Here is a 25,200-nt window from a genome sequence, read left to right as displayed (position 1 = left end):
TATCTTCTGTGGAAAACAGCTTTTCTCCTGGGGAAAGACAAAAATCATCTTTTGTAATTGTAAAGGTAGTATGACTACAACTGAAAAACTGAATTAAGCTTACTATATAATAAAACAAGATTAAGTGTTTAAAATCAGTGAGAATTAAAAAATTGTAGGCATCAAATGTAAATGTTTAAATATACTCTGAAAGATGAAAATGGCGAATCCTTAATATATTAAGGATGACTATTCAAGTCATAGGAGTTAAGCAGTAAATGTCTTCAAATAAGGACATTAGTGCTGGTGATTTGGGAAGTGTCCTTTACACATTAACAGAGGTTAAGTTCAAGGGGATTTCCACAGGTGGGCTGGACTATGTTCTTAAAATGTTTAAAAAAAAGCAGAAAAACTTAAACATTTAGTGTCTTGAAATTCTTTGAAGACGTGAAAAAACTCTGCTTCTGTTTCTATCTGATCATTTACGAGTTATTTGTGGACTTGATCAAATATTTAAAGGAAAAATTAGTTATCTTATATATTATAGATTCGAGTCTATGGGGCACCTGGCTGGCTCAGTCAGAAGAGCATGTGACTCTTGATCTCAGGTCATGAGTTTGAGTCCCATGTTGGGCGTCAAGATTACTTAAAACTTCAAAAAAAAAAAAAAAAAAGATTCAAGTCTAATTTCATATGTGTTAATTATTCTAAAATTATACCGAACCATAAAAAGTATGACCTTTATGTATTTCAATACATAATTATGTGTTTTGTTGTTATAGCAAGGGATATGTCATACTTTTTATTAAAATGAAGCCATTATTATTCAAAAAAGGACACTATAACAATACTTTGTTTTGATTTTGAAAGATAAATGATTGTTTTTTCTTTCTTTTCAGGATGGAAATTCTTCCAAAACCTTGGAGGAAATCTTTTTTAGCTGCAAGCAATTACATTAAGGATCACTTGAACGCAATAAACCCTACAATGTTGGCTGTACTAGATTTGTGGCACAATACTTTTAAGTGAGTACTTCTGGCTTTATGGAGCTTCTTTTCAAAAGAGTGATGAAAGCTATTTTGTCACACCTTAATTATTTCTTTTACTAATTTAACTACAAATCAATAAACTACATATTTAACATCAGTATTCAAACATGGTTTTAAATCAGCAATGTAGAGGTAGGGTAAAACACGAACATTGCCTTTTATCTCTAACCCAATTCTACCCCCATATCCCATACCTCATTACCACACACAGTTTAAGGGGTAATCACAGTTAAAGGGCTGAATCGTCATGCTGTGTTTTAAATCCCACAGAACATTAGCTGCTACAATCACCTAAACGGGGTAGAAACCTAGTAAATATTACCCACCTGAATGGCAGGAGTTGAAGTTCCTGGGTCTTCAAGTTGATACGGATTATGAATCACCTCACAGACACTGTCACGGTGGGGACAGCCCAGCTACACGTAGCAAGTGCTTGGCACGGCTGGAGGTGGATGCTGGTGGGCATTGTGGACCCTGGGTCCTAGGGCTGAGGACAGGTGGTCGCACAGTTTAGAAATTCCTGCTCCATATTCCACCCCCTTGTATGGCCTCTTCCAAGACACTGCGGGGCATCCCAGCAACATGCACCTGTGGACAGAGGCTTTCATAAAATATACAAAAGTAATACAGATTTATACTTCTTTTTCTTTTTTTTTTTTTTTAATGTTTGTTTTTGAGAGAGAGACAGAGCATGAGTGGGGGAGGAGCAGAGAGAGAGGGAGACACAGAATCCGAAGCGGACTCCAGGCTCTGAGCTGTCAGCACAGAGCCCGACGTGGGGCTCGAACCCACGAACCGTGAGATCATGACCGGAGCCGAAGTTGGACGCTTAAACCAACTGAGCCACCCAGGCGCCCCTATACTTACTTTTTTTAAAGAAGGCTTCCCTTCAGGGACCTCAGAACCTGGATGGGCCCTGCCTTATGGTAGAGGAGATGGCACCTTGTCTCCAAGGTGGCCTGGGCCTATTCTCACCACCCCACCCCAACCATTTCAAGCCCCACAACTGCAGCCCCAGTTACAAGTGACCTGCTCTCCAGGGTCTCCTGGGTTTTGTTCCATGTATTGCTCTGCAGGCAGGAGGGCATAGTAAATGAGCACATGTTTCTGCCTCCCAAAACCAGCCAAAGGAAAGCTGCTGTCTTTAGAAGTGCATTAAGAGCTGTGGCTGCTGCAGAAGGCAGCTGTTGTCTTCCCCTGGGAAAGCCCTGGACCTATGCTAGGGGCACCTCACTGACCAACTTCTCTGAACTCTTCCCAAAGTTAGGATCTTTAGTATGCCCCTTCTAGCCCTACTAGGGCTATCCCTGAGGTCCGTTCCAGGAAGCGAAGCCATCCAAGATTGCTGGAGCTTGGCCACCATCTGATTTTAAGCTCTCTAGTTCACCCCTTGTCCTCCCTCTCTAGGTCTCTGTTTTCCCACAGGTAAAAGGCCATGTGGTGTCCAAGGCCCCTCACCTCCCTCACTCTGTCCCTTTCTGCCTTTTTTAAAAAACAAATTCTAGGGGTGCCTGGGTGGCTCAGTCAGTTAAGCGTCCAACTTTGGCTCAGGTCATGATCTCATTGTTCATGGGTCCGACCGTACATCGGGGTCTGTGCTGATAGCTCAGAGCCTTGAGCCTGCCTTGGATTTTGTGTCCCCCTCTCTCTCTGCTCCTCTCCTGCCCATGCTCTCTCTCTCTCTCAAAAATGAATAAACATTAAAAATTTTTTTTTTAATTCGAGTTTTTTATGCAGATTTAACTTTATATAAACCTGTAAATGTGATCAGGTATATTTAAGTCCAGTATTTTTTACTTTGCTTGACTTCCACCAGCCTTTCTTTTCCTTATCTCTGCCCTTCTTTCCACCAGCCCAGCCAAAGACACATGATAACCACCCATTGGGATATCTCCTATCACCAAATACATATGTGTATCCATACAATGTACACACGTACATAGCACAAAAATGGCTTTTGCTGGTCAGACTGCAGATTGTTAGAAAGGGCATCCTTTTGGCTTCCCATTGTTATAATGTAGATTTCTTGACCACTTGAATTTGGCTTTTGGAATGGGGAGAGGTTATCTCCCTGCCTGTGTTTTTCTCATTTCTTTTCTTTTGGATACTGGGGCTCAAATACTTCTTCCTGAAAAGACTCATGGTTTAATTTTGCATGCAGTAATGAGGTCGTACTATGTAGTGTGTCACTTTCACAAGGGACGCTGGCATGCAGGAATACATTTCATTTTCACCATACTACCAGAGCCATTTTCTTTTATATCCACCCACACGTAGTGCTGGAGGCTAGGAGGCCAGGCTTCAGTGCCTCATATTTTCCAAAAAGGGCTACACTTTGTTGGATGATGTCAGAAGTTTGCAAGAGACAAACTGAGAGGAGGAAAGGGAAGAAAAAGTTCCAACGTGGAGATGAAACCACAATAAAGAATGGATGTGCCCCAAATTGGTGTCCATGTTCATGGCGGCAGAGGTACTAGTAGCAGCAACTGAAGCAAACCTCAAAGAATCCAGGATAGAGACACATGAGAAAGAAGCTTTGCCTTCTATGGGTAGCAAACTCCAAAGTCGCCCTTGTAGACATGAGTCACCTTTTCTAAGTGAATGTTGAGTGGTGGGCAGTCAAGAGTACTGCCTCTCGTAGTAGGAGCCAGTGTTGAATATACAGGGCATCTTTCCTCTAGGTGACAGTCATTTGGCCTGAATCTCAGCAGGTCTTGAAAATATAGGACATCTCTATGTGTGGCAGTGGGTTAGGGGATGGTAATGCAAAAATCATCCGAATGACTGTAAAAATGCATGTGTGGAAACCTGAAGGGGATGCTCTGTAGATGGGAATGTGCAAGTTCATGTCTTTGAGTAGTTAGATTTATAGAACCCACTTAATGTCAGAGATATCATTTGAATGCAATTATAACCTATGCAGCACACAGGTGTTTTTGCTTGAAAAACAGTATGTATATATGAAGACACATGTGTAAAGTGTGTGTGTGTGTGTGTATATGTATATATATGTAGAAATTATCATAGAATATGAATGACAGTAGTTGAATATAAAAGGAAGTCTAAGTGAAGCTTATGTTAAAATATAACATGAATTTTTTTAAAATTCATGATTTGATTAAGGTGAGCCCAAGAAAATGTTTCTAGATTGAAATTTGGATTCACTTACCCAAAGCATTCAGAAGATAGAAGTTCCATCACTCCTGAATGCATTAAAAAGATGCTTAATCTAACTCACAAGAGAAATGGAAAGAGATTGAAATAAACACTGCACTAAGAAATCCTTCTATTTCCTATCAGATTGGCAAAATTCCAACATATTGCCATCGCATTTAGTTGGCAAGGCTTGGAGAAATGGATACTCTTCCGAGGGGGAATTCAGCTATCAAAATTAAATTTTTTTTTTGACATTTGAGTCCAGCAATCTGAATTCTGAGACCTTAGCCTACAGATACACCTGAAAATGTAGGAAACCATATAGGTATGATGTTCTTTGTTGTGGCATTTAGTGCTCGCTTCGGCAGCACATATACTTTGTTGTGGCATTTGTTGATAAAAGACTGGAAACAACCAAGTGCCCATCAATTATGGACCATATCAAAAAGTTATAGTACATTCATTCACACAATGCAATACTACAGAGCGATAAAATCCAAATGAACACAATCTCAATGCGCTAATGTGTAAAGTGTCCAGGATGTAGTAAGGGAAAAAATCAAGTGCAGAACATGGTCTATAGTGTGCTGTTTTGAGTGTAACGAGGGAGGGGGACTGGCAAGAACAAAACGTGTTTCAAAGAAAAGGAAAAATTCAGGGAACAAACAAGAAATGCAGGCACTTGGGGTGAAATTTGGAGGGTGACTTGGTCGCTTTAAGAAGTGATACTAAGTTTGAGAACAGGAGAACAAAATCAGAGACGGACTTGGTGCTAAGTGTGCAGTGTTGGGTCTGAACTGTTGAAATCCCTCCTGCTTGAAATCAGTGATGGATCCAAGGGTCAAGATGTGTTTCAACCTGTGATGAACATCACATGGCATCTTCCTTTAGCAAAGGTCCTGGGGTTCAGGACCTGAGTGATTTAGCCTATTATTTGGTTCTATTAATAGATAATTGAGATGAAGAAGAGATTTTGGCAGTTAGAGGACTCATCATCATAAAACTTTGAGACCTAGAAACCTAACATTATTCTCTAGCTAACCAAGTTCAAACTAATGCAAAGTAGCAATCTTTTCCCTTACTCCTATAGTCTTTTTTTAATTTTTTTTTATTTTTTATTTTTTTTTTAATATATGAAATTTATTATCAAATTGGTTTCCATACAACACCCAGTGCTCATCCCAAAAGGTGCCCTCCTCAATACCCATTACCCACCCTCTCCTCCCTCCCACCCCCCATCAACCCTCAGTTTGTTCTCAGTTTTTAACAGTCTCTTATGCTTTGGCTCTCTCCCACTCTAACCTCTTTTTTTTTTTTTTTCCCTTTTTTCCTCCCCCTCCCCCATGGGTTCCTATTAAGTTTCTCAGGCTCCACATAAGAGTGAAACCATTTGGTATCTGTCTTTCTCTGTATGGCTTATTTCACTTAGCATCACACTCTCCAGTTCCATCCACGTTGCTACAAAAGGCCATATTTCATTTTTTCTCATTGCCACGTAGTATTCCATTGTGTATATAAACCACAATTTCTTTATCCATTCATCAGTTGATGGACATTTAGGCTCTTTCCATAATTTGGCTATTGTTGAGAGTGCTGCTATGAACATTGGGGTACAAGTGCCCCTATGCATCAGTACTCCTGTATCCCTTGGGTAAATTCCCAGCAGTACTATTGCTGGGTCATAGGGTAGGTCTATTTTTAATTTTCTGAGGAACCTCCACACTGCTTTCCAGAGCGGCTGCACCAATTTGCATTCCCACCAACAGTGCAAGAGGGTTCCCGTTTCTCCACATCCTCGCCAGCATCTATAGTCTCCTGATTTGTTCATTTTGGCCACTCTGACTGGCGTGAGGTGATACCTGAGTGTGGTTTTGATTTGTATTTCCCTGATAAGGAGCGACGCTGAACATCTTTTCATGTGCCTGTTGGCCATCCGGATGTCTTCTTTAGAGAAGTGTCTATTCATGTTTTCTGCCCATTTCTTCACTGGGTTATTTGTTTTTCGGGTGTGGAGTTTGGTGAGCTCTTTATAGATTCTGGATACTAGCCCTTTGTCCGATATGTCATTTGCAAATATCTTTTCCCATTCCGTTGGTTGCCTTTTAGTTTTGTTGGTTGTTTCCTTTGCTGTGCAGAAGCTTTTTATCTTCATAAGGTTCCAGTAATTCACGTTTGCTTTTAATTCCCTTGCCTTTGGGGATGTGTCGAGTAAGAGATTGCTACGGCTGAGGTCAGAGAGGTCTTTTCCTGCTTTCTCCTCTAAGGTTTTGATGGTTTCCTGTCTCACATTCAGGTCCTTTATCCATTTTGAGTTTATTTTTGTGAATGGTGTGAGAAAGTGGTCTAGTTTCAACCTTCTGCATGTTGCTGTCCAGTTCTCCCAGCACCATTTGTTAAAGAGGCTGTCTTTTTTCCATCGGATGTTCTTTCCTGCTTTGTCAAAGATGAGTTGGCCATACATTTGTGGGTCTAGTTCTGGGGTTTCTATTCTATTCCATTGGTCTATGTGTCTGTTTTTGTGCCAATACCATGCTGTCTTGATGATGACAGCTTTGTAGTAGAGGCTAAAGTCTGGGATTGTGATGCCTCCTGCTTTGGTCTTCTTCTTCAAAATTCCTTTGGCTATTCGGGGCCTTTTGTGGTTCCATATGAATTTTAGGATTGCTTGTTCTAGTTTCGAGAAGAATGCTGGTGCAATTTTGATTGGGATTGCATTGAATGTGTAGATAGCTTTGGGTAGTATTGACATTTTGACAATATTTATTTTTCCAATCCATGAGCAGGGAATGTCTTTCCATTTCTTTAAATCTTCTTCAATTTCCTTCATAAGCTTTCTATAGTTTTCAGCATACAGATCCTTTACATCTTTGGTTAGATTTATTCCTAGGTATTTTATGCTTCTTGGTGCAATTGTGAATGGGATCAGTTTCTTTATTTGTCTTTCTGTTGCTTCATTGTTAGTGTATAAGAATGCAACTGATTTCTGTACATTGATTTTGTATCCTGCAACTTTGCTGAATTCATGTATCAATTCTAGCAGACTTTTGGTGGAGTCTATCGGATTTTCCATGTATAATATCATGTCATCTGCAAAGAGCGAAAGCTTGACTTCATCTTTGCCAATTCTGATGCCTTTGATTTCCTTTTGTTGTCTGATTGCTGATGCTAGAACTTCCAGCACTATGTTAAACAACAGCGGTGAGAGTGGGCATCCCTGTCGTGTTCCTGATCTCAGGGAAAAAGCTCTCAGTTTTTCCTCGTTGAGGATGATGTTAGCTGTGGGCTTTTCATAAATGGCTTTTATGATCTTTAAGTATGTTCCTTCTATCCCGACTCTCTCAAGGGTTTTTATTAAGAAAGGGTGCTGGATTTTGTCAAAGGCCTTTTCTGCATCGATTGACAGGATCATATGGTTCTTCTCTTTTTTTTTGTTAATGTGATGTATCACGTTGATTGATTTGCGAATGTTGAACCAGCCCTGCATCCCAGGAATGAATCCCACTTGATCATGGTGGATAATTCTTTTTATATGCCGTTGAATTCGATTTGCTAGTATCTTATTGAGAATTTTTGCATCCATATTCATCAGGGATATTGGCCGGTAGTTCTCTTTTTTTACTGGGTCTCTGTCTGGTTTAGGAATCAAAGTAATACTGGCTTCATAGAATGAGTCTGGAAGTTTTCCTTCCCTTTCTATTTCTTGGAATAGCTTGAGAAGGATAGGTATTATCTCTGCTTTAAACGTCTGGTAGAACTCCCCTGGGAAGCCATCTGGTCCTGGACTCTTATTTGTTGGGAGATTTTTGATAACTGATTCAATTTCTTCGCTGGTTATGGGTCTGTTCAAGCTTTCTATTTCCTCCTGATTGAGTTTTGGAAGAGTGTGGGTGTTCAGGAATTTGTCCATTTCTTCCAGGTTGTCCAATTTGTTGGCATATAATTTTTCATAGTATTCCCTGATAATTGTTTGTATCTCTGAGGGATTGGTTGTAATCATTCCATTTTCATTCATGATTTTATCTATTTGGGTCATCTCCCTTTTCTTTTTGAGAAGCCTGGCTAGAGGTTTATCAATTTTGTTTATTTTTTCAAAAAACCAACTGTTGGTTTCGTTGATCTGCTCTACAGTTTTTTTAGACTCTATATTGTTTATTTCTGCTCTGATCTTTATTATTTCTCTTCTTCCGCTGGGTTTAGGCTGCCTTTGCTGTTCTGCTTCCATTTCCTTTAGGTGTGCTGTTAGATTTTGTATTTGGGATTTTTCTTGTTTCTTGAGATAGGCCTGGATTGCAATGTATTTTCCTCTCAGGACTGCCTTCGCTGCGTCCCAAAGCGTTTGGATTGTTGTATTTTCATTTTCGTTTGTTTCCGTATATTTTTTAATTTCTTCTCTAACTGCCTGGTTGACCCACTCATTTGTTAGTAGCGTGTTCTTTAACCTCCATGCTTTTGGAGGTTTTCCAGACTTTTTTCTGTGGTTGATTTCAAGCTTCATAGCATTGTGGTCTGAAAGTATGCATGGTATAATTTCAATTCTGGTAAACTTATGAAGGGCTGTTTTGTGACCCAATATATGATCTATCTTGGAGAATGTTCCATGTGCACTCGAGAAGAAAGTATATTCTGTTGCTTTGGGATGCAGAGTTCTAAATATATCTGTCAAGCCCATCTGATCCAATGTCTCATTCAGGGCCCTTGTTTCTTTATTGATCGTGTGTCTAGATGATCTATCCATTTCTGTAAGTGGGGTGTTAAAGTCCCCTGCAATTACCACATTCTTATCAATAAGGTTGCTTATGTTTATGAGTAGTTGTTTTATATATTTGGGGGCTCCGGTATTCGGTGCATAGACATTTATAATTGTTAGCTCTTCCTGATGGATAGACCCTGTAACTATTATATAATGTCCTTCTTCATCTCTTGTTACAGCCTTTAATTTAAAGTCTAGTTTGTCTGATATAAGTATGGCTACTCCAGCTTTCTTTTGGCTTCCAGTAGCATGATAAATAGTTCTCCATCCCCTCACTCTCAATCTAAAGGTGTCCTCAGGTCTAAAATGAGTCTCTTGGAGACAGCAAATAGATGGGTCTTGTTTTTTTATCCATTCTGATACCCTATGTCTTTTGGTTGGCGCATTTAATCCATTTACATTCAGTGTTATTATAGAAAGATACGGGTTTAGAGTCATTGTGATGTCTGTATGTTTTATGCTTGTAGTGATGTCTCTGGTACTTTGTCTCACAGGGTCCCCCTTAGGGTCTCTTGTAGGGCTGGTTTAGTGGTGACAAATTCCTTCAGTTTTTGTTTGTTTGGGAAGACCTTTATCTCTCCTTCTATTCTAAATGACAGACTTGCTGGATAAAGGATTCTCGGCTGCATATTTTTTCTGTCTAGCACACTGAAAATCTCGTGCCAATTCTTTCTGGCCTGCCAAGTTTCAAAAGAGAGATCAGTCACGAGTCTTATAGGTCTCCCTTTATATGTGAGGGCACGTTTACCCCTTGCTGCTTTCAGAATTTTCTCTTTATCCTTGTATTTTGCCAGTTTCACTATGATATGTCGTGCAGAAGATCGATTCAAGTTACGTCTGAAGGGAGTTCTCTGTGCCTCTTGGATTTCAATGCCTTTTTCTTTCCCCAGTTCAGGGAAGTTCTCAGCTATTATTTCTTCAAGTACCCCTTCAGCGCCTTTCCCTCTCTCTTCCTCCTCTGGGATACCAATTATGCGTATATTATTTCTTTTTAGTGTATCACTTAATTCTCTAATTTTCCCCTCATACTCCTGGATTTTTTTATCTTTTTCTCAGCTTCCTCTTTTTCCATAACTTTATCTTCTAGTTCACCTATTCTCTCCTCTGCCTCTTCAAGCCGAGCTGTGGTGGTTTCCATTTTGTTTTGCATTTCGTTTAAAGCGCTTTTCAGCTCCTCGTGACTGTTCCTTAGTCCCTTGATCTCTGTAGCAAGGGATTCTCTGCTGTCCTGTATACTGTTTTCAAGCCCGGCGATTAATTTTATGACTATTATTCTAAATTCACTTTCTGTTATATTATTTAAATCCTTTTTGATCAGCTCATTAGCTGTTGTTATTTCCTGGAGATTCTTCTGAGGGGAATTCTTCCGCTTGGTCATTTTGGATAGTCCCTGGCGTGGTGAGGACCTGCAGGGCACTTCCCCTGTGCTGTGGTGTATAACTGGAGTTGGTGGGCGGGGCCGCACTCCGACCTGATGTCTGCCCCCAGCCCACCGCTGGGGCCACAGTCAGACTGGTGTGTGCCTTCTCTTCCCCTCTCCTAGGGGCGGGATTCACTGTGGGGTGGCGTGGCCCGTCTGGGCTACTTGCACACTGCCAGGCTTGTGATGCTGGGGATCTGGCGTATTAGCTGGGGTGGGTAGGCAAGGTGCACAGGGGCAGGAGGGGCAGGCTTAGCTCGCTTCTCCTTAGGTGATCCACTTCAGGAGGGGCCCTGTGGCAGCGGGAGGGAGTCAGATCCGCTGCCGGCGGTTTGGCTCCGCAGAAGCACAGAGTTGGGTGTTTGCGCGGAGCGAGGAAGTTCCCTGGCAGGAACTGGTTCTCTTTGGGATTTTGGCTGGGGGATGGGCGGGGGAGATGGCGCTGGTGAGCGCCTTTGTTCCCCACCAAGCTGAGCTCTGTCGTCCGGGGGCTCAGCAGCTCTCCCTCCCTTTGTCCTCCAGCCTTCCCGCTTTCCAAGCAGAGCCGTTAACTTATGACCTCCCAGACGCTAAGTCACGCTTGCTGTCGGAACACAGTCTGTCAGGCCCCTCCGCTTTTGCAAGCCAGCCTCCGGGGCTCTGCTTGGCCGGTGAGCCGCCCCTCCGCCCCGGCTCCCTCCCGCCAGTCCGTGGAGCGCGCCCCGCCTCGCCGCCCTTCCTACCCTCTTCCGTGGGCCTCTTGTCTGCGCTTGGCTCCGGTGACTCCATTCTGCTAATCCTCTGGCGGTTTTCTGGGTTATTTAGGCAGGTGTAGGTGGAATCTAAGTGATCAGCAGGACGCGCGGTGAGCCCAGCGTCCTCCTACGCCGCCATCTTCCCTCAATAAAAATCACTCCTATAGTTTTAAACCAGTGGTTGAAACTATTGTTCTACTGCTAGGTTATTGTTGGGATCATCCTGAGAGAATAAGAGTATCTGGTCGTGTTGTTCTCATCTTCGTAACAATTCAGACTATGGACCAAATGGGAAATGTCAGGGATTTCATGGAAAGTTGTTGAACTCTAAAACATGTGAAAAGGCCTTTCAATTTCAAAACCTCAAAGATGGATAGCCTATGCCTAGAATTCTGCCTCAAGTCAAACACTAAGGAGCTGCAGGGAAAATTGGTCTGGTGGCTGAGTGGCAAAATGAATTCCAAAATGAATTGACATGTAACATATTAGTTTCAGGTATACACCCTAATGATGTGATGTTTGTATATATTGTATATATATTGCAAAATGATCACCACAACAGTTTTGTTAACATCTACCCCCATACATAAAAAATTTTTTCTTGTTGATAACTTTCAAGATCCACTCTCATAGCTACTTTCAAATATGCAGTGCAGTATTATTATCCCTAGTCACCATGCCATACGTTACTTCCCGTGACTTACTTATTTTATAACTGGGAATTTGTACCTTTTGACCCCCAACGCTCATTTTGCCTGCCCTCCAGCCTCTGCCTCAGGCAACCACCAACCATATCCATGAGCCTTGTTTTTGTTGTTGTTTTAGATTTCGTATACTTGAGGTCATAAAGGTATTTGTCTTTCTATGTCTGACTTATTTCACTTAGCATGCCTTCAGGGTCCACCCATGATGTCTCAAGTGGCAAGATTTCATTCTGTTTTATGGTTGAATAATGTTCCGTTGTGTGTGTATACCACATTTTCTTTATCTTGCAATGGACATTTAGGTTGTTTCCATGTTTTGGCTATTATAAATAACGCAATGAACATGGGGGTGCATAAATCTTTTTGAATTAGTGTTTTTGTTTTCTGGGGATAAATACCGAGAAATGTAATTGCTGGATAATAACATGGTAGTTCTATTTTTTGTTTTTTGAGGAACCTCCATATTGTTTTCCTTAGTGGCTGCACAAATTTAGATTTCCAACAGGAGTACGCAAGAATTCTCTCTTTACGTTCTCACCAACAGTTGTTACTTCTTATCTTTTTTGTAATAGTTATTCTAACAGGTTTGAGATGATATATCATTGTGATTTTGATTTGTATTTCCCTGATGATTAGTGATCATCTTTTCATGTATGTTTTGGCCATTTGTATATCTTCTTTGGAAAAATGTCTATTCAAATATCTGCCCATTTGTTAATCAGATTTTTTTTCTATTGGGTTGTATGCGTTCTTTACAAATTCTTTACATTAACCCCTATCAGTATTTAATTTGCAAGTATTTTCTCCCATTCAGTAGATTGCCTTTTCATTTTGTTAATGACTTACTTTTGCTGTGCAGAAGCCTTTTTATTTAATGTAGTCCCACATGTTTATTTTTTGCTTTTGTTGCCTTTGCTTTTGGCATCAGATCCAAAAAAAAATCATTGCCAACACTGATGTCAAGGAGCTTACCACCTATGTTTTCTTCTAGGAATTTTATGGTTTCAGGTCTTACATTTAAGTCTTTAATCCATTTTGAGTTAATTCTTGTGTAGGGTGTAAGATACGAATTCAGTTTCATTCTTTTGCATGTGGCTGTCCAGTTTTCCCAACAGAAAATCTTAAAGGTATAAATCATGTATAACAAAGATCCATAGCACTGTAGTCAGAAAAGGAGTTGTATGGAGAATTGTTGACTAGAGTAAGCACTGTGTTTTCTTAAAAAAAAAAAAAAAAAAATCAAAACCGGACAGGATCAAAATATTTTGATACAGTAGGTCTTACGTGTGAGAACTCTGCCACACCATGACACCCTAAAATCTAAGGTTGCTTTCTTTTCAGAGTGGGTGCAATTTTTGTTTTAGGAGCTTTGTAAGCTTTGAGCTTCACCTCTTTTCCTGTTTTTTAATTGTTCCAGTTTGAAACCAAAAATAAAAACATGTCAACTCTCTTCTATTTCACAGTGACATTTCATGATCGTGTGTTCCTATTGAATTTAATTACATTAATTATTTTAAAATTAAAATTACTTTTTAAAATCTCAGGTTTTTAAATATTTTATTAAATATTTTTAAATATTTTATTAAACCTTAATGAGCCTAGGAATATCCTATTTTGGAGGAGATCAGTTAACAAAAATATTAAATGCAAAAAAAACCCTCCTGCCTTAATTATTGTTCATTTTTATCTCTTGCAGAAAATTACGTTTAGTTGATATAGAAGAATTTCATAATCGCCAGGATGCATTAGAGCTATCAATATTTCAGACCATTGTCATGAAACACATGGAATCTGCCAAAGAGACTCTACTTAAAATGTAAAGTTTTGAAGTTTCATGGAAGAAAACAAGTTTAAAAATGTGATTGGTGGGGAACTATATTTTAAATGCATTTAGACAATCCCATTAAAATTTTTTTAATTATTCCTGTTCAAGAATTAAATATAATGTCTTTAAGTGCCTTGGTCTGTAATGTCCATCCAGAAGATGTCCTACGCAGCACAGATGATGCAGAAACTAAAATGATTATAGCGCTTTCTTCCCCCAATGTCTGGTTTCTACTTAATGCTCTGAGAGTGGGGTTGAATGTAATGGGAGGAATGATCATCAACTAATCCATTTGCTAGATATTTATGACCTCTATTAATATGTATAAGGCACTGTACCTCTTTGATTTTGCTTTTGGATTGGGGATGCAGAAGAGTTTAAAGCATGATTAGGTGGAGAAAATATATTCTTTAAATTAGTTTACAATGACATTGAGAGGTTAGACCTCTCAAATGATTAATTCAACATCTTTTTGGTTTGACCCTTCAAAATGGAATAGCCAGATATGAAAATTATTGATCTAGGTGCCAGACGATATGCTGTGAAACAATACAGGAAAACTGTTTCTCTCGTGGGTTATTAGGTTGTTATAAATAGGACATTAAAATTAGGTCAAATTGCAGATAACAGAGGCCGTGAAACTCCAGCATGGCTTCATGATTTCCAAAAGTTATTTAGAAATATATCCTGATAGTTGAAGACTGAACCTTTCCTTTATCTTTTTTTCTTCTCCAATATGTTATAATCAAATCTTTGGCATTATTTGAAAGAACTCTAGACTTTTATTTAATATTAGTATTTAGTTAACGTTAAACAGAGGAGAGATGCAGAATGAAACCCTATCATTACAGAGAATAAAATGACCTCTTAAGACAGAATACAAGTACATTTTCTTGATCTATAACTTCAGAGTTATACCTCAGGAATATATTACTACTGTAAATTTTGGTAAATTGGGTGTCAAAGTACAGAGCAGAGTACAGACCTTTATTGAAAACTTTTGCTGAGAGTTGTAGACTGATAAGCTGTATCTCTTGATGCTTCCTGATTGACTCTCAGACAACACTCTGACCATACTTTAAATAGTGAGCCAGAATGTGTTTATCGTGGCTAAAAGGCAGAACATCACCTCACCACAATGAAGAAACAATTAGTAAATGATTAATTATGACCTCTACCCGAAACCCAGACCTTTCTTTGCATACTCATCCTTTGCTGTTATGCAGTAGTTGCCATGGTTTATCACTCTTGCCTTCTGGAAACCCATTTTTCTAGGTCCATGTGCCACTGTTTCTTTTTTTTTTTAATTTTTTTTAATGTTTTTATTTATTTTTGAAAGAGAGAGACAGAACATGAGTGGGGGAGGAGCAGAGAGAGAAGGAGACACAGAATTGGAAACAGGCTCCAGGCTCTGAGCCGTCAGCACAGAGCCTGATGCGGGGCTCGAACTCACAAACTGTGAGATCATGACCTGAGCTGAAACCGGACGCTCAACCGACTGAGCCACCCAGGCGCCCCAACCGTTTCTTTTTTTAATCTGTTTTTTTTCCCCCAGCTGTACTTAATTTTACTATCCCTAAGAATAGAGGCCCCTCAAGTGCAAACCCCTAAGTTTGCTCTTGTCTTCTTTATATTCTTGACAATGTCACGATTTCATCTGTTTCATCTGTCTGAAGATCTTATGCTTTTGGAGTTCTAGGCCCTTGTTACTAATTTTGTACTCTATATCTCCATGCTATATCAGCATCAGAATCTCAGCATCTCCATAACAGGGCTTATTCTTTCTTCCAGATCTGAGACTCTACCTGTTCTGGACCATTCCTAGGCCAAGTTGAAAACTTTATGACTTTTTCTGTCTCTTGGTTATCATCAACATCCTCACCACTTCCAGCCAGCCCCCAGCCATAAGCAGTGTATTGCTGTGTTTTTTCTTAAGCTGAGATATAATTCACTTACCCTAAAACTTACCACTTTCATGTACACATATTAGTGGTTTATAATATATTCACAAGTTTTTGCAATAATCACCACTAATTCCATACCCCCAAAAGAAACCCTTTATCTGTTATCAATCACTCCGCATTTGCTCTGGCCATCACCAATATACTTTCTATCTCCATTCTGAATGTTTCATGTAAGTGGAATGATACAATATGTAGCCATTTGTGTTTGGCTTCTTACACTAAGCATAATGTTTTCAAGGTTCATCCATGTTATAGCATATATCAATACTTTATTCCTCCTCGTGGCTAAATATTTCATCGTATGGATCTAACACATTTTGTTTATCCGTTCATCAGTAGACCTACATTTGTGTTGTTGCTACCTTTTGCCTATTAGGAATAATGCTACGAACGTGTTTTCAGTTCTCTTGGGTATACACCTAGGAGTAGAATTGCTGGGCTGTATAATAACTCTATGTTTAACTTTTTGAGGAACTGCCACAGTGCTTCCTAAAGGGCCTGTCAGATTTATGTTCCTACCAACAATGTATGAGGGTTCCAATTCTCCACATCTTTATTGACACTTGTTATTGCCCATCTTTCTGATTATAGTCATCCTAATAGATGTAAAGTTCTTATTGTGGTTTTGATTTGCATTTCTCTGATGACTATGTTGAACATTTTTTCATATGCTTGTTGTCTATATATATATATATATATATATATGTTGTCTATATATATATATGTCTATATATATCTTGTTTGGATAAATGTCTATTCAAGTCATTGCTCTCTTTGTATTGAGTGATCTTTTTATTGCTGAATTGTAAGAGCTCTTTATATATTCTTGTTACTGAATCTTCATTGGTTACATGATTTGCAAATTTTTGTCTCTTGATGTGGCGGATCCTTTCACTTTCCTGAGAAGTCCTTTGAGGTACGAATATCTTTCATTTTGATAAAGCCTATTAATTTTTTTATATATTGATCTTGTGTCTTGCAACCTTGCTAAACTTGCTTATTAGCACAAATAGTTTTTTTTGTGTGGAACCTTTATATCTTTCTCTAGGTAAGGTTGTGCTGTCTGGAAATAGAGATAGTTCTCCTTCTTCGTTTCTCAGAAGCATTTGATTTTTTTCTTCTCCTTGCCTAATTGCTTTGGTTAGAATCTGCAGTACAGTGTTGAAAAGAAGTGGCAAGGGTAGACATCCTTGTTCTGTTCATGATGTTAGGTAGGGGAAGGCTTTCGGTCTTGCAGCATTTAGTTAGCTATATAGTTTTCCTTTATCAGGTTGAGGAACTTCCTTTTCATTTTTCGTTTCTTGATTGTTTTTATCATGCAATAGGGCAGATTTTACCAAATGTTTTTTTCTGCACCTGAGATCGTAATGGGTTTTTCTACTTTATTAATATATTCATTTTAATATATTGAACTAATCTTTCATTCCTGAAATAAATCCCACTTAAGCCATGGAGTATAATTCTTTTTATGTGCTACTGGATTCCATTTGCGAGTACTTTGTTGAGGATTTTTCTGTGTATATCCATAAGGAATACTGGTCTTTAGTTTTTTCTTGTGATATCTTTGTCTGGTTTTGGTATAATACTGGCCTCATAGAATGAGGAAGCATTTCTTTCTCTCTCTCCCCCCTCTCTCTAGGCAGAGTTGGTAAGAATTGTTGTTAATTCTTCTTTAAATGTTCTATAGAACCTACTAGTGAAGCCATCTTTTCCTGGTCCTGGTCTTTTTATTTTTTTAGAAAATTTTCTGGTTTTTAGCTCAGCCTCTTGTTATAGCTGTATTCATGTTTTCTATTTCTTTTTGAGTTAGTTTCGCAGTTTGTATCTTTCTAGGAATTTGCTAGATTAATTTGTTGGCATATAATTGTTCATTAAATCCATTTGTAGTTTTTAAAAATATCTATAAGGTGAATATTAATGTTCTCTTTTTCACTCCTAATTTTAGCAATTTGAGTCTTTCTTTCTTTCTTTCTTTCTTTCTTTCTTTCTTTCTTTCTTTCTTTCAATCTTGGTCAGTTTAGCTATAGTTTTGTCAATTTTGCTGATCTTTTAAAAAGCCAACTTTTGAGTCTGTTTTGAGTCTCTATTTTTTTAATTCTCTATTTTTTCCACTTAAATATTTATTTCTTCTTTTCTCCTTGATTTGAGTTTAGTTTCCTCTTCTTTTTCCAGTTTTGAGTGGAATTTTAGGGTATTGAGTTAAGACTTTTTTTAATTAAAACAATTTTTTTTCAACATTTATTTATTTATTTTTGAGGGACAGAGAGAGAGAGCATGAGCAGGGGAGGGGCAGAGAGGGAGACAGAGAATCCGAAGCAGGCTCCAGGCTCCGAGCTGTCAGCACAGAGCCCCATGAGGGGCTTGAACTCACAAACCGCGAGATCATGACCTGAGCTGAAGTCGGATGCTCAATTGACTGAGCCACCCAGGCACCCCCTAAAGTTATTTATTTATTTTTTTTTGAGAAAGAGAGAAAACATGAGTGCAGGAGGGGTGGAAGAGAGGGAGGGAGGGAGGGAGGGGGAAAGAGAGAGAGAGAGAGAGAGAATGAGAATATCCCAAGCTGGCTCCACACCATCAGCCTGGAGCCCAATGCAGGACTTGAACCCATGAACCATGAGATCATGACCAGAGCAGAAGTCAGACACTCAACTGCTGAGCCACCCAGGCGCCCCTCCAAGATCTTTTTTATTTTTTAATGTAGGTGTTGACCACTATAAATTTCCCTCTGGTCATTGCTTTTTTTTCATTCTGTGATTTTTGGTAAAGTTTTCATTTTCATTCATCTCAAATTATTTTCATATTTCCCTTGTGATTTCCTTTTTGATTGGCTGGTTCTTTAGGACTATGTTGTTTAATTTCCATGTATCTATAAATTTCTAGAGTGTCCTTCTGTTACTGATTTAGAATTTGTATGATTTCAATCCTTTTATATTCTTTGAGACTTAGGACAACCAACTATTTTTTTATCTTCTCTCAGAAGCCTCTTCTGTGTGTACGCCTTTCCCTTTATTCCCACTACAACTACTCGGGGCAGGCTCTTTTAATCTCCCAGGTAGCCTACAAACTACTGGCACATGAATCTTAACCCCTAATTCATTGCTTACCTTTCATTGACCAAATAAGTCAACATTTCTTAACCTTTCTTAAGGTCTTTTGCAACCTGGACCTAACCTATCTCTTGCATTCTCAGTTCTGAAAAGACTTTCACCTTGGGCCATGCCTGGAGAAACTGTCATGTTAAACAGGACATAACTTCTAAGACTAGTCTGTAACTGTATCTTACCACTGTTAAGTATTCAATGGGTAAAGGCTCTTTGTTCTCCTTTTTAGCCAATTATTGATTTTTATTTTTATGTTTATTTATTATTTTTGAGAGACAGAGAGGGACACACAGAATCTGAAGCAGGCTCCAGGCTCGGAGCTGTCAGCACAGAGCCCGATGCGGAGCTCAAACCCACAGATCGTGAGATCATGACCTGAGCCAAAGTCAGATGCTTAACTGACTGAGCCGCCCGGGCACCCCCAATTATTGATTTTTAAAATACTTATTTTTTTTATATGTAGGGTGGGGATTCTAGGAAAATTTGAAAGTTGTTTAGTTGCCTCCCTCTTAGCATTGCCGTCTTTGCACACGTAATTATATCCAATTGAATCAGAGGTTAAGGAAATTAAACAGAACAAAAGCTTCTTGAATGCCATCACCAAAATATTGTGATTCACACTATTTATGGTACTTCTTATTACTGGAGAAGGTTCTCTTCTGTCCTTCAATATGCAGTCCAAATGACATTTCTTCTGTGAAATCTCTATTGTTGCCTCTTGAAAATTATCTCTCCCTTCTGAATACCTCTGATACTTTATTCTGTTAGAATTCCTTCCTTTTATACTATGTATTTATGTGTTTGTCTTTTCCTCCCTCTATTAGCCTATAAGTACTTTGAAGACTGAGTAACAATTTTGTACCAAATGTTTTATACATAATAGGGAGCCTTTGGGACAATGGCTGAAAAATTTTTAGATTTTCTTTAAAAAAAAAAAAAAAAAAAGACAAACGCTTTATCCAGTGATATAGCCCCAAACTTACTCCATCTCTTGTCTGAACTACTGGAAGTTTCTCAGTCTCCTTTCTTAATCTAGCTTTGCCCTTCACTACTTGGTATTTGCCTCTTGTCCTCTTTATTTATTGCTTAAACAATGACAACTTACCAGAGAATTATCTACCATGGCTTTATTTTGGAGCGTGAGGCTGTGCCAACTTCTTGTGTTTAGTTCTCAAGTTGTGCAAAGTCCTTACAGACTTTCTCCCACTTATTTCTTCCCATTCTAGGAAGAAATCTTTATATTATCTCTATTACAGACAATGAAATGATTCACATATATTAGCCGCACTTATCCACCTATTTTTTTCTTATTATCCTACTTCTACTTCAGGTCGTTTTCTCACAATCTTCCTCATTTCATTTCCATCCTTCAGTGAAATGCCATCTTCATTATAAAACCCTTCTCTGTTACTTACATGGAAAATTATATTTTAATCCTTTGACTTCAAGACTGTCTTTCTGCTATGACACATTGCCTTCATTATTATAAGAGAAAGGATGATGTCATATCTTTTTATATCTCTTGTGACACTGTTCCTAATGCACAATAGACGCTAAACACGTATTTGTTAAAGGAATGAATACATATATTTAATATTTAGATCTCTCTTGGAGCATTCAGGCAACTCCTAAAAATATGTGCACTCTACTTTTAAAAAAATCCATTATCTCTTATGAAAGAAATATCAACATTCCTTAATTTTGTAGTGTTAGTGGTTTTATAAATTGGAAACTTGAATTTTTGTTTATAAATTTACTGTTAGCCTTTTATTACAAAGATACATACACATTTGAAACTTTGTTTTAGATCATTCTTTCAGGATTTCACGTTGAGGGGAATAAGAACATATACACTTGATTTTATTGGTTTGTCTTGTTTTCAAGTCATTGTGAAAAAGCATAGGATAAAATTCAACCTATTTGGTTGAACCAAATAACTCTCTTGGTCTAATCAGATATTTACATTTACGTTTAACAAATTCGTTCCCTGAGGAACATTTTAGAGACTGGTAAGGAGTATTTTGTAATATCCAATAGTTTTTATTTCAGTAGTATAGGAATCATAGTTTCAGGAGTTAGACTTACAGTTTTTTCTTACAGCATCACATTGTTGAGTCATTTTCTATCGGCTATGATGAACATTTCTTTTCCTAGCAAAAGTGAAATATGCTACTGCTTACATTTCAGAGGGTGGATAATGTCAGTGAGCAATACAGCTCTCTGTGAAGACCTTTGGATGTCCAGAAGTTACTGTTAATGCTTAATGTAAAAGGAGTAATTCACTGAAAGTATTAACTTCTAAAAGTCTTTTGTGCTTTCAAGGTGGTTTCCAGAAGTGCAGAATATTTATTACCAAGGTAATAAAAAAAAGCAATTGCCAACTGGTGACAGCAATGCCAAATTGGAATCTTTTTTCAACTGTGCTGCTACACTTATGACTTTACAGCTGCAGGAACTCACTTTGGTCTCCATGCAGGATTTCACAGACCTAATTGCACGACCACCAGTAAGTATGGTGTAGTTACACCAGTATTCATCTACTAATTTATTTTCAAAAGGGAAAAGATAAAAAAAAAATCTACCAGAAGATGAGGAAGTAAATCTTTAGACCACTTACCTGTTGTAAAAAAGTTAGCGTCAACCTGAATATTCAGGATATATGATTCTCATCACATTGCTGCGGATTAGTGAAGAGAAGTGAAAATTCTCATTATTGGGAAATTTGGGTCATGATGGCTGGAGATTTCTGCAAGGAACTCTTTTCTTTCTGGAAGAAGGTCCTGTTAGAATGTGAGCTGGGCCTAAGAATTTAAATGTTCTCTTGGACTCTTTCTTATGTGATTCTAGAGCCCCACTGCTATGCATATCCTCCTTTTTCTGGAACCTTGACACTATAATTGATCTGTAGGCCCAGTGAATACTACATACCAACAAGTCTAGCTGGAAATTGCTCTTGACCTTTGTAGTAGAGCTCCTCATTGGCTTAATTGTCTAGGGCATAAGAGGAAGGGTGAGTTCCCATGTGTTCTAATTGGGACCAGTGCACTCTTGAGCCTCTCTCAATTCATATAAATATTCACATACACTTATGAATATTTTTTGCAGGATTCTGTTAGAGCTTTTGAACATCCAGGTTTCATCATGAGGCTGATTCTTGAAAATGACACCATTAAGTTTGAACCTGAGTTCAATGACTATATAAACATCCTTCTAAATGTGTATGATATCATGATTAAGGCTGTCAGTTTTGTGCCAAGAGTTGAGACCAAATTGTATTCCAAATGGGTAAGTAACAAGGATATTATGATTGTTTGAATTTTCATGATGATATTCACTTCAACCTCTAAAAGCTGTGGACACATATCGTCTGCTTTGCATAATATAAATGGCCTAGTAACATTGACTTATCAGAAAATCTTAATTAAAAAAAATACTATTTTCCCATTAGCTGCTCTTACAGTATTCCTAGTTTCTTAGTCTAGTCTTCCACTAGACTGAGAGTTTTCTTAAGGGAAAGTTTTAAGTTGTGACCAGGTTTAAAGCAGTCAGTGAGTATTGGCTGTAGCACACAGGCCATGTCATAGACCTCCATTACATTTTGCTAGCTCTGTAAAACTGTCCCCCAGTTGATGAGACGCTCCTCATATATCTTTTCCCATAAGTAGTAATGTCTCTGTACTTCCAAATCATAGATTCTACTTCCCTCCTCTCTTTGGCCATTTATTTAGCAAAGCTATGCTGAACTATGACATTTCAAAAGTAGTTACTGCAATCTAGTATATGAAATGAGCTATTAGTATATGTCTAATTCCTTAATTTGAAAGGTTTTCAAGCTTTGTAACTCCAACCAGTAGCTTTCTTGTTTTAGTTTTAAAATAGTTTACAAATATTTCATGTATACAGGAGTCCAAGAGACTATTGTGTAGTTTTAAGTGGTAGTAAAGTTAACCCCTATCTACTTACAATCTAACTAGAGAAATGGAATATTAGTGATACATTTTAGCTCTCCCTGCTCCCCACTGCCCTTCCCTGTTCACATTCCTCTCTTTCTACCTTATTATGGGCTTACAAATGTAAGAGCTTCATGCAGGGAAATCCTTGAGGCCTTAATTTAAATTGATTCCTTTAGAATTTGCATATTTTACTCTGGAGGCCTCTGCAGACCAAGGACCTTTGTTTGTTTGTTTTTAATGTTTATTTTTGAGAGAGAGACAGTGTGCGAGCAGCAGCGGAGGGACAAAGAGAGGGAGACACAGAATCCAAAGCAGGCTCCAGGCTCTAAGCTGTCAGCACAGAGCCCCATGCAAGGCTCGAACTCACAAGCTGTGAGACCAAGACCTGAGCCGAAGTCGGTCACCCAACTGACTGAGCCACCCAGGCGCCCCTTACCAAGGATGATTTTTAACAAAATTCTTGCTGAGAATTTCATGGAAAACACTGGCCGTGTGAATGCTTACCCAAATCTGAGAACAGGCTGGTGGTCATAAATTCTTAAGATGGCCATTCTTTTCTTCTCCACTGAAAAACAAGGTCTAACCAGGATATTTTCCTTAATTTTGCCCCCTCATTGAAAGGTTCCGTTACCTTTCAGCATTCTGAAATTTTGTGTCACATTTCAGTGTTCTTGGCTTCCCACTGGTGTATCAGTTATGACTTCCCTTCTCGCTCAGGCTTGAGGCTTTGTTTCCTGACAGCCGTTTTCTCACTCCATTCTCCTCCCCTGCACATAAGCCCACTTTGCTGGAGACTCATGAAAGCAAAGCTTAGGCCACCAGCGATCAGCAATCTCCAGGGCAGTTGCTCACTTCTGCACAAAATTGCCTCTCAATTCACGTGTTCTCTGCCATTTGGCCCCTAGACTTGCCCTATTATTGCTTCCTTAGCTTCTTTAGCTATGTATTATAAAAGCTAAATTTGGCAATTTTTCCAATATACTTCTATGTTTTGAACTAGACAGTTATTTTCAGGTTATTTATCCCTCATTTTGCCAAAAATAGAAGTGTCTCGAGAAACGTAGTTTACTTTGTCTTTTGTTTAATTTCAGTCTACTGCCTCCTTCTCTGGTCATACACTGCCTTTTTTCAAGAATGACTTTTGAGGGAGCTTATGAAACAAATATAACAAGTTAATAAGAATAACAGTAAAACCTTGATTTGCGAGCGTAATTCATTCCAGAAACATGCTTGTAATCCAAAGCACTTGTATATCAAAGTGAATTTCAAGAACCATTGACTCATTTGTGATCATGTGACATTCAGGATCATGTACTACTTGTATTGCAAGACATTGCTCATTTACCAAGTCAAAATTTATTAGAAATGTTCACTCATCTTGCAGAACGCTCACAGAACAAGTCACTCGCAATCCAAGGTTTTACTGTACTAGATGTGCTCAAAGTGGAGTAAAGGATTACCATTATTTGAATGAATACAGTTGCTATGATTTAATGGTTATAAAATATGGCTCCAGGGGCACCTAGGTGGTATAGTTGGTTAAGCAGCCCACTCTTGGTTTGGGCTCAGGTCATGATCTCATGGTTCATGAGTTGGATCCCTGAGAGGGGCTTTGTACTGACAGTGCAGAGCCTGCTTGGGATTCTCTCTCTGTCTCTCTCTCTCTCTCAAAATAAGTAAACAAACTTTAAAATAAAATAAAGCTCTAAGTTTCCTGGTTTCTAAAGTGAAGAGGAAAATTTGACACGTTTTAACTAGGATTAAACAGTTAATTTAGACTGCTCAGGTATTTTTCCTGGTATCAGATTTTGAGAGGGAGGTCTTACATGGGACATGGGACATGAGGTAATGTTCTGAAATCCTACGTGTCACCATCACCTGGTGACATTTTAAAAATACAAGTCCATCATCACCACCTCTTGCCCTAGAGACGTGGATTCAACATGATAGTTGGTTCTTACAAATAGTTTGCCAGAATCATCTAGGGATATTTTTCTAGTGATCAGTTAGGTTTGGAAACAAGCAATATAGGTGGTACTTCAAGTAAGATCATTGAACTTGGTTTCAATGACCTTTGACAACAACTGCAGAAGTGGCATTCTTGGAAGAACTTTCATAAGAACTGTTCTTATCACAATCTTTGATAGAAACTGAAAGTGAAAATAAAATACACTTTTTTGGGGGCACCTGGGTGGCTCAGTCAGTTAAGCATCTAACTCTTGGTTTTGGCTTGGGTCATGGTCTCATGGTTTGTGAGATCAAGCCCTGCGTCAGGCTCCTCGTTGACAGCACGGAGCCTCCTTGGGATTCTGTCTCTCCCTCTCTCTCTGCTCCCCCCCGCCCCCACTAAAATAAATAGTTTGAAAATTTTTTAAATACAATTTTTTCACTAAAGTTCTCAAGAAGCATCTAGTTCTAAGCAATAGAATTTCCTAAAATCCCACTAGGGGGCATAGTGGGCAAATGCACTCCAGATACCCGAATAAATTACCCAGTTTTCTAAGGAATCCTTTGATGTTATCAAGTGAATGCTGTAGAATATCCACTAAAGATCATAGTTTT

At 38.6% G+C, this 25,200-nt stretch overlaps 1 protein-coding gene across 5 annotated transcripts in view; it reads left to right on the top strand.

Annotated features, from left to right (window-relative positions):
* Positions 1–25,200, top strand: part of DNAH7 (dynein axonemal heavy chain 7) — a 277,543-nt gene that overhangs the window by 36,501 nt on the left and 215,842 nt on the right. For all 5 annotated transcript variants that reach the window (XM_045480573.1, XM_045480572.1, XM_045480576.1 and 2 more), the window contains 4 exons: positions 879–1,004; positions 13,489–13,608; positions 21,008–21,191; positions 21,791–21,970. In XM_045480573.1, the coding sequence (XP_045336529.1) occupies positions 879–1,004; positions 13,489–13,608; positions 21,008–21,191; positions 21,791–21,970 (610 nt within the window). The remainder of the gene's footprint in view (positions 1–878; positions 1,005–13,488; positions 13,609–21,007; positions 21,192–21,790; positions 21,971–25,200) is intronic.

The sequence above is a fragment of the Leopardus geoffroyi genome, chromosome C1 (assembly GCF_018350155.1).
Source record: "Leopardus geoffroyi isolate Oge1 chromosome C1, O.geoffroyi_Oge1_pat1.0, whole genome shotgun sequence".
Lineage (NCBI taxonomy): Eukaryota > Metazoa > Chordata > Mammalia > Carnivora > Felidae > Leopardus > Leopardus geoffroyi.
The sequence above is the reverse complement of the archived record's forward strand: the minus strand, read 5'-3'. Positions and strand labels throughout refer to the sequence as shown.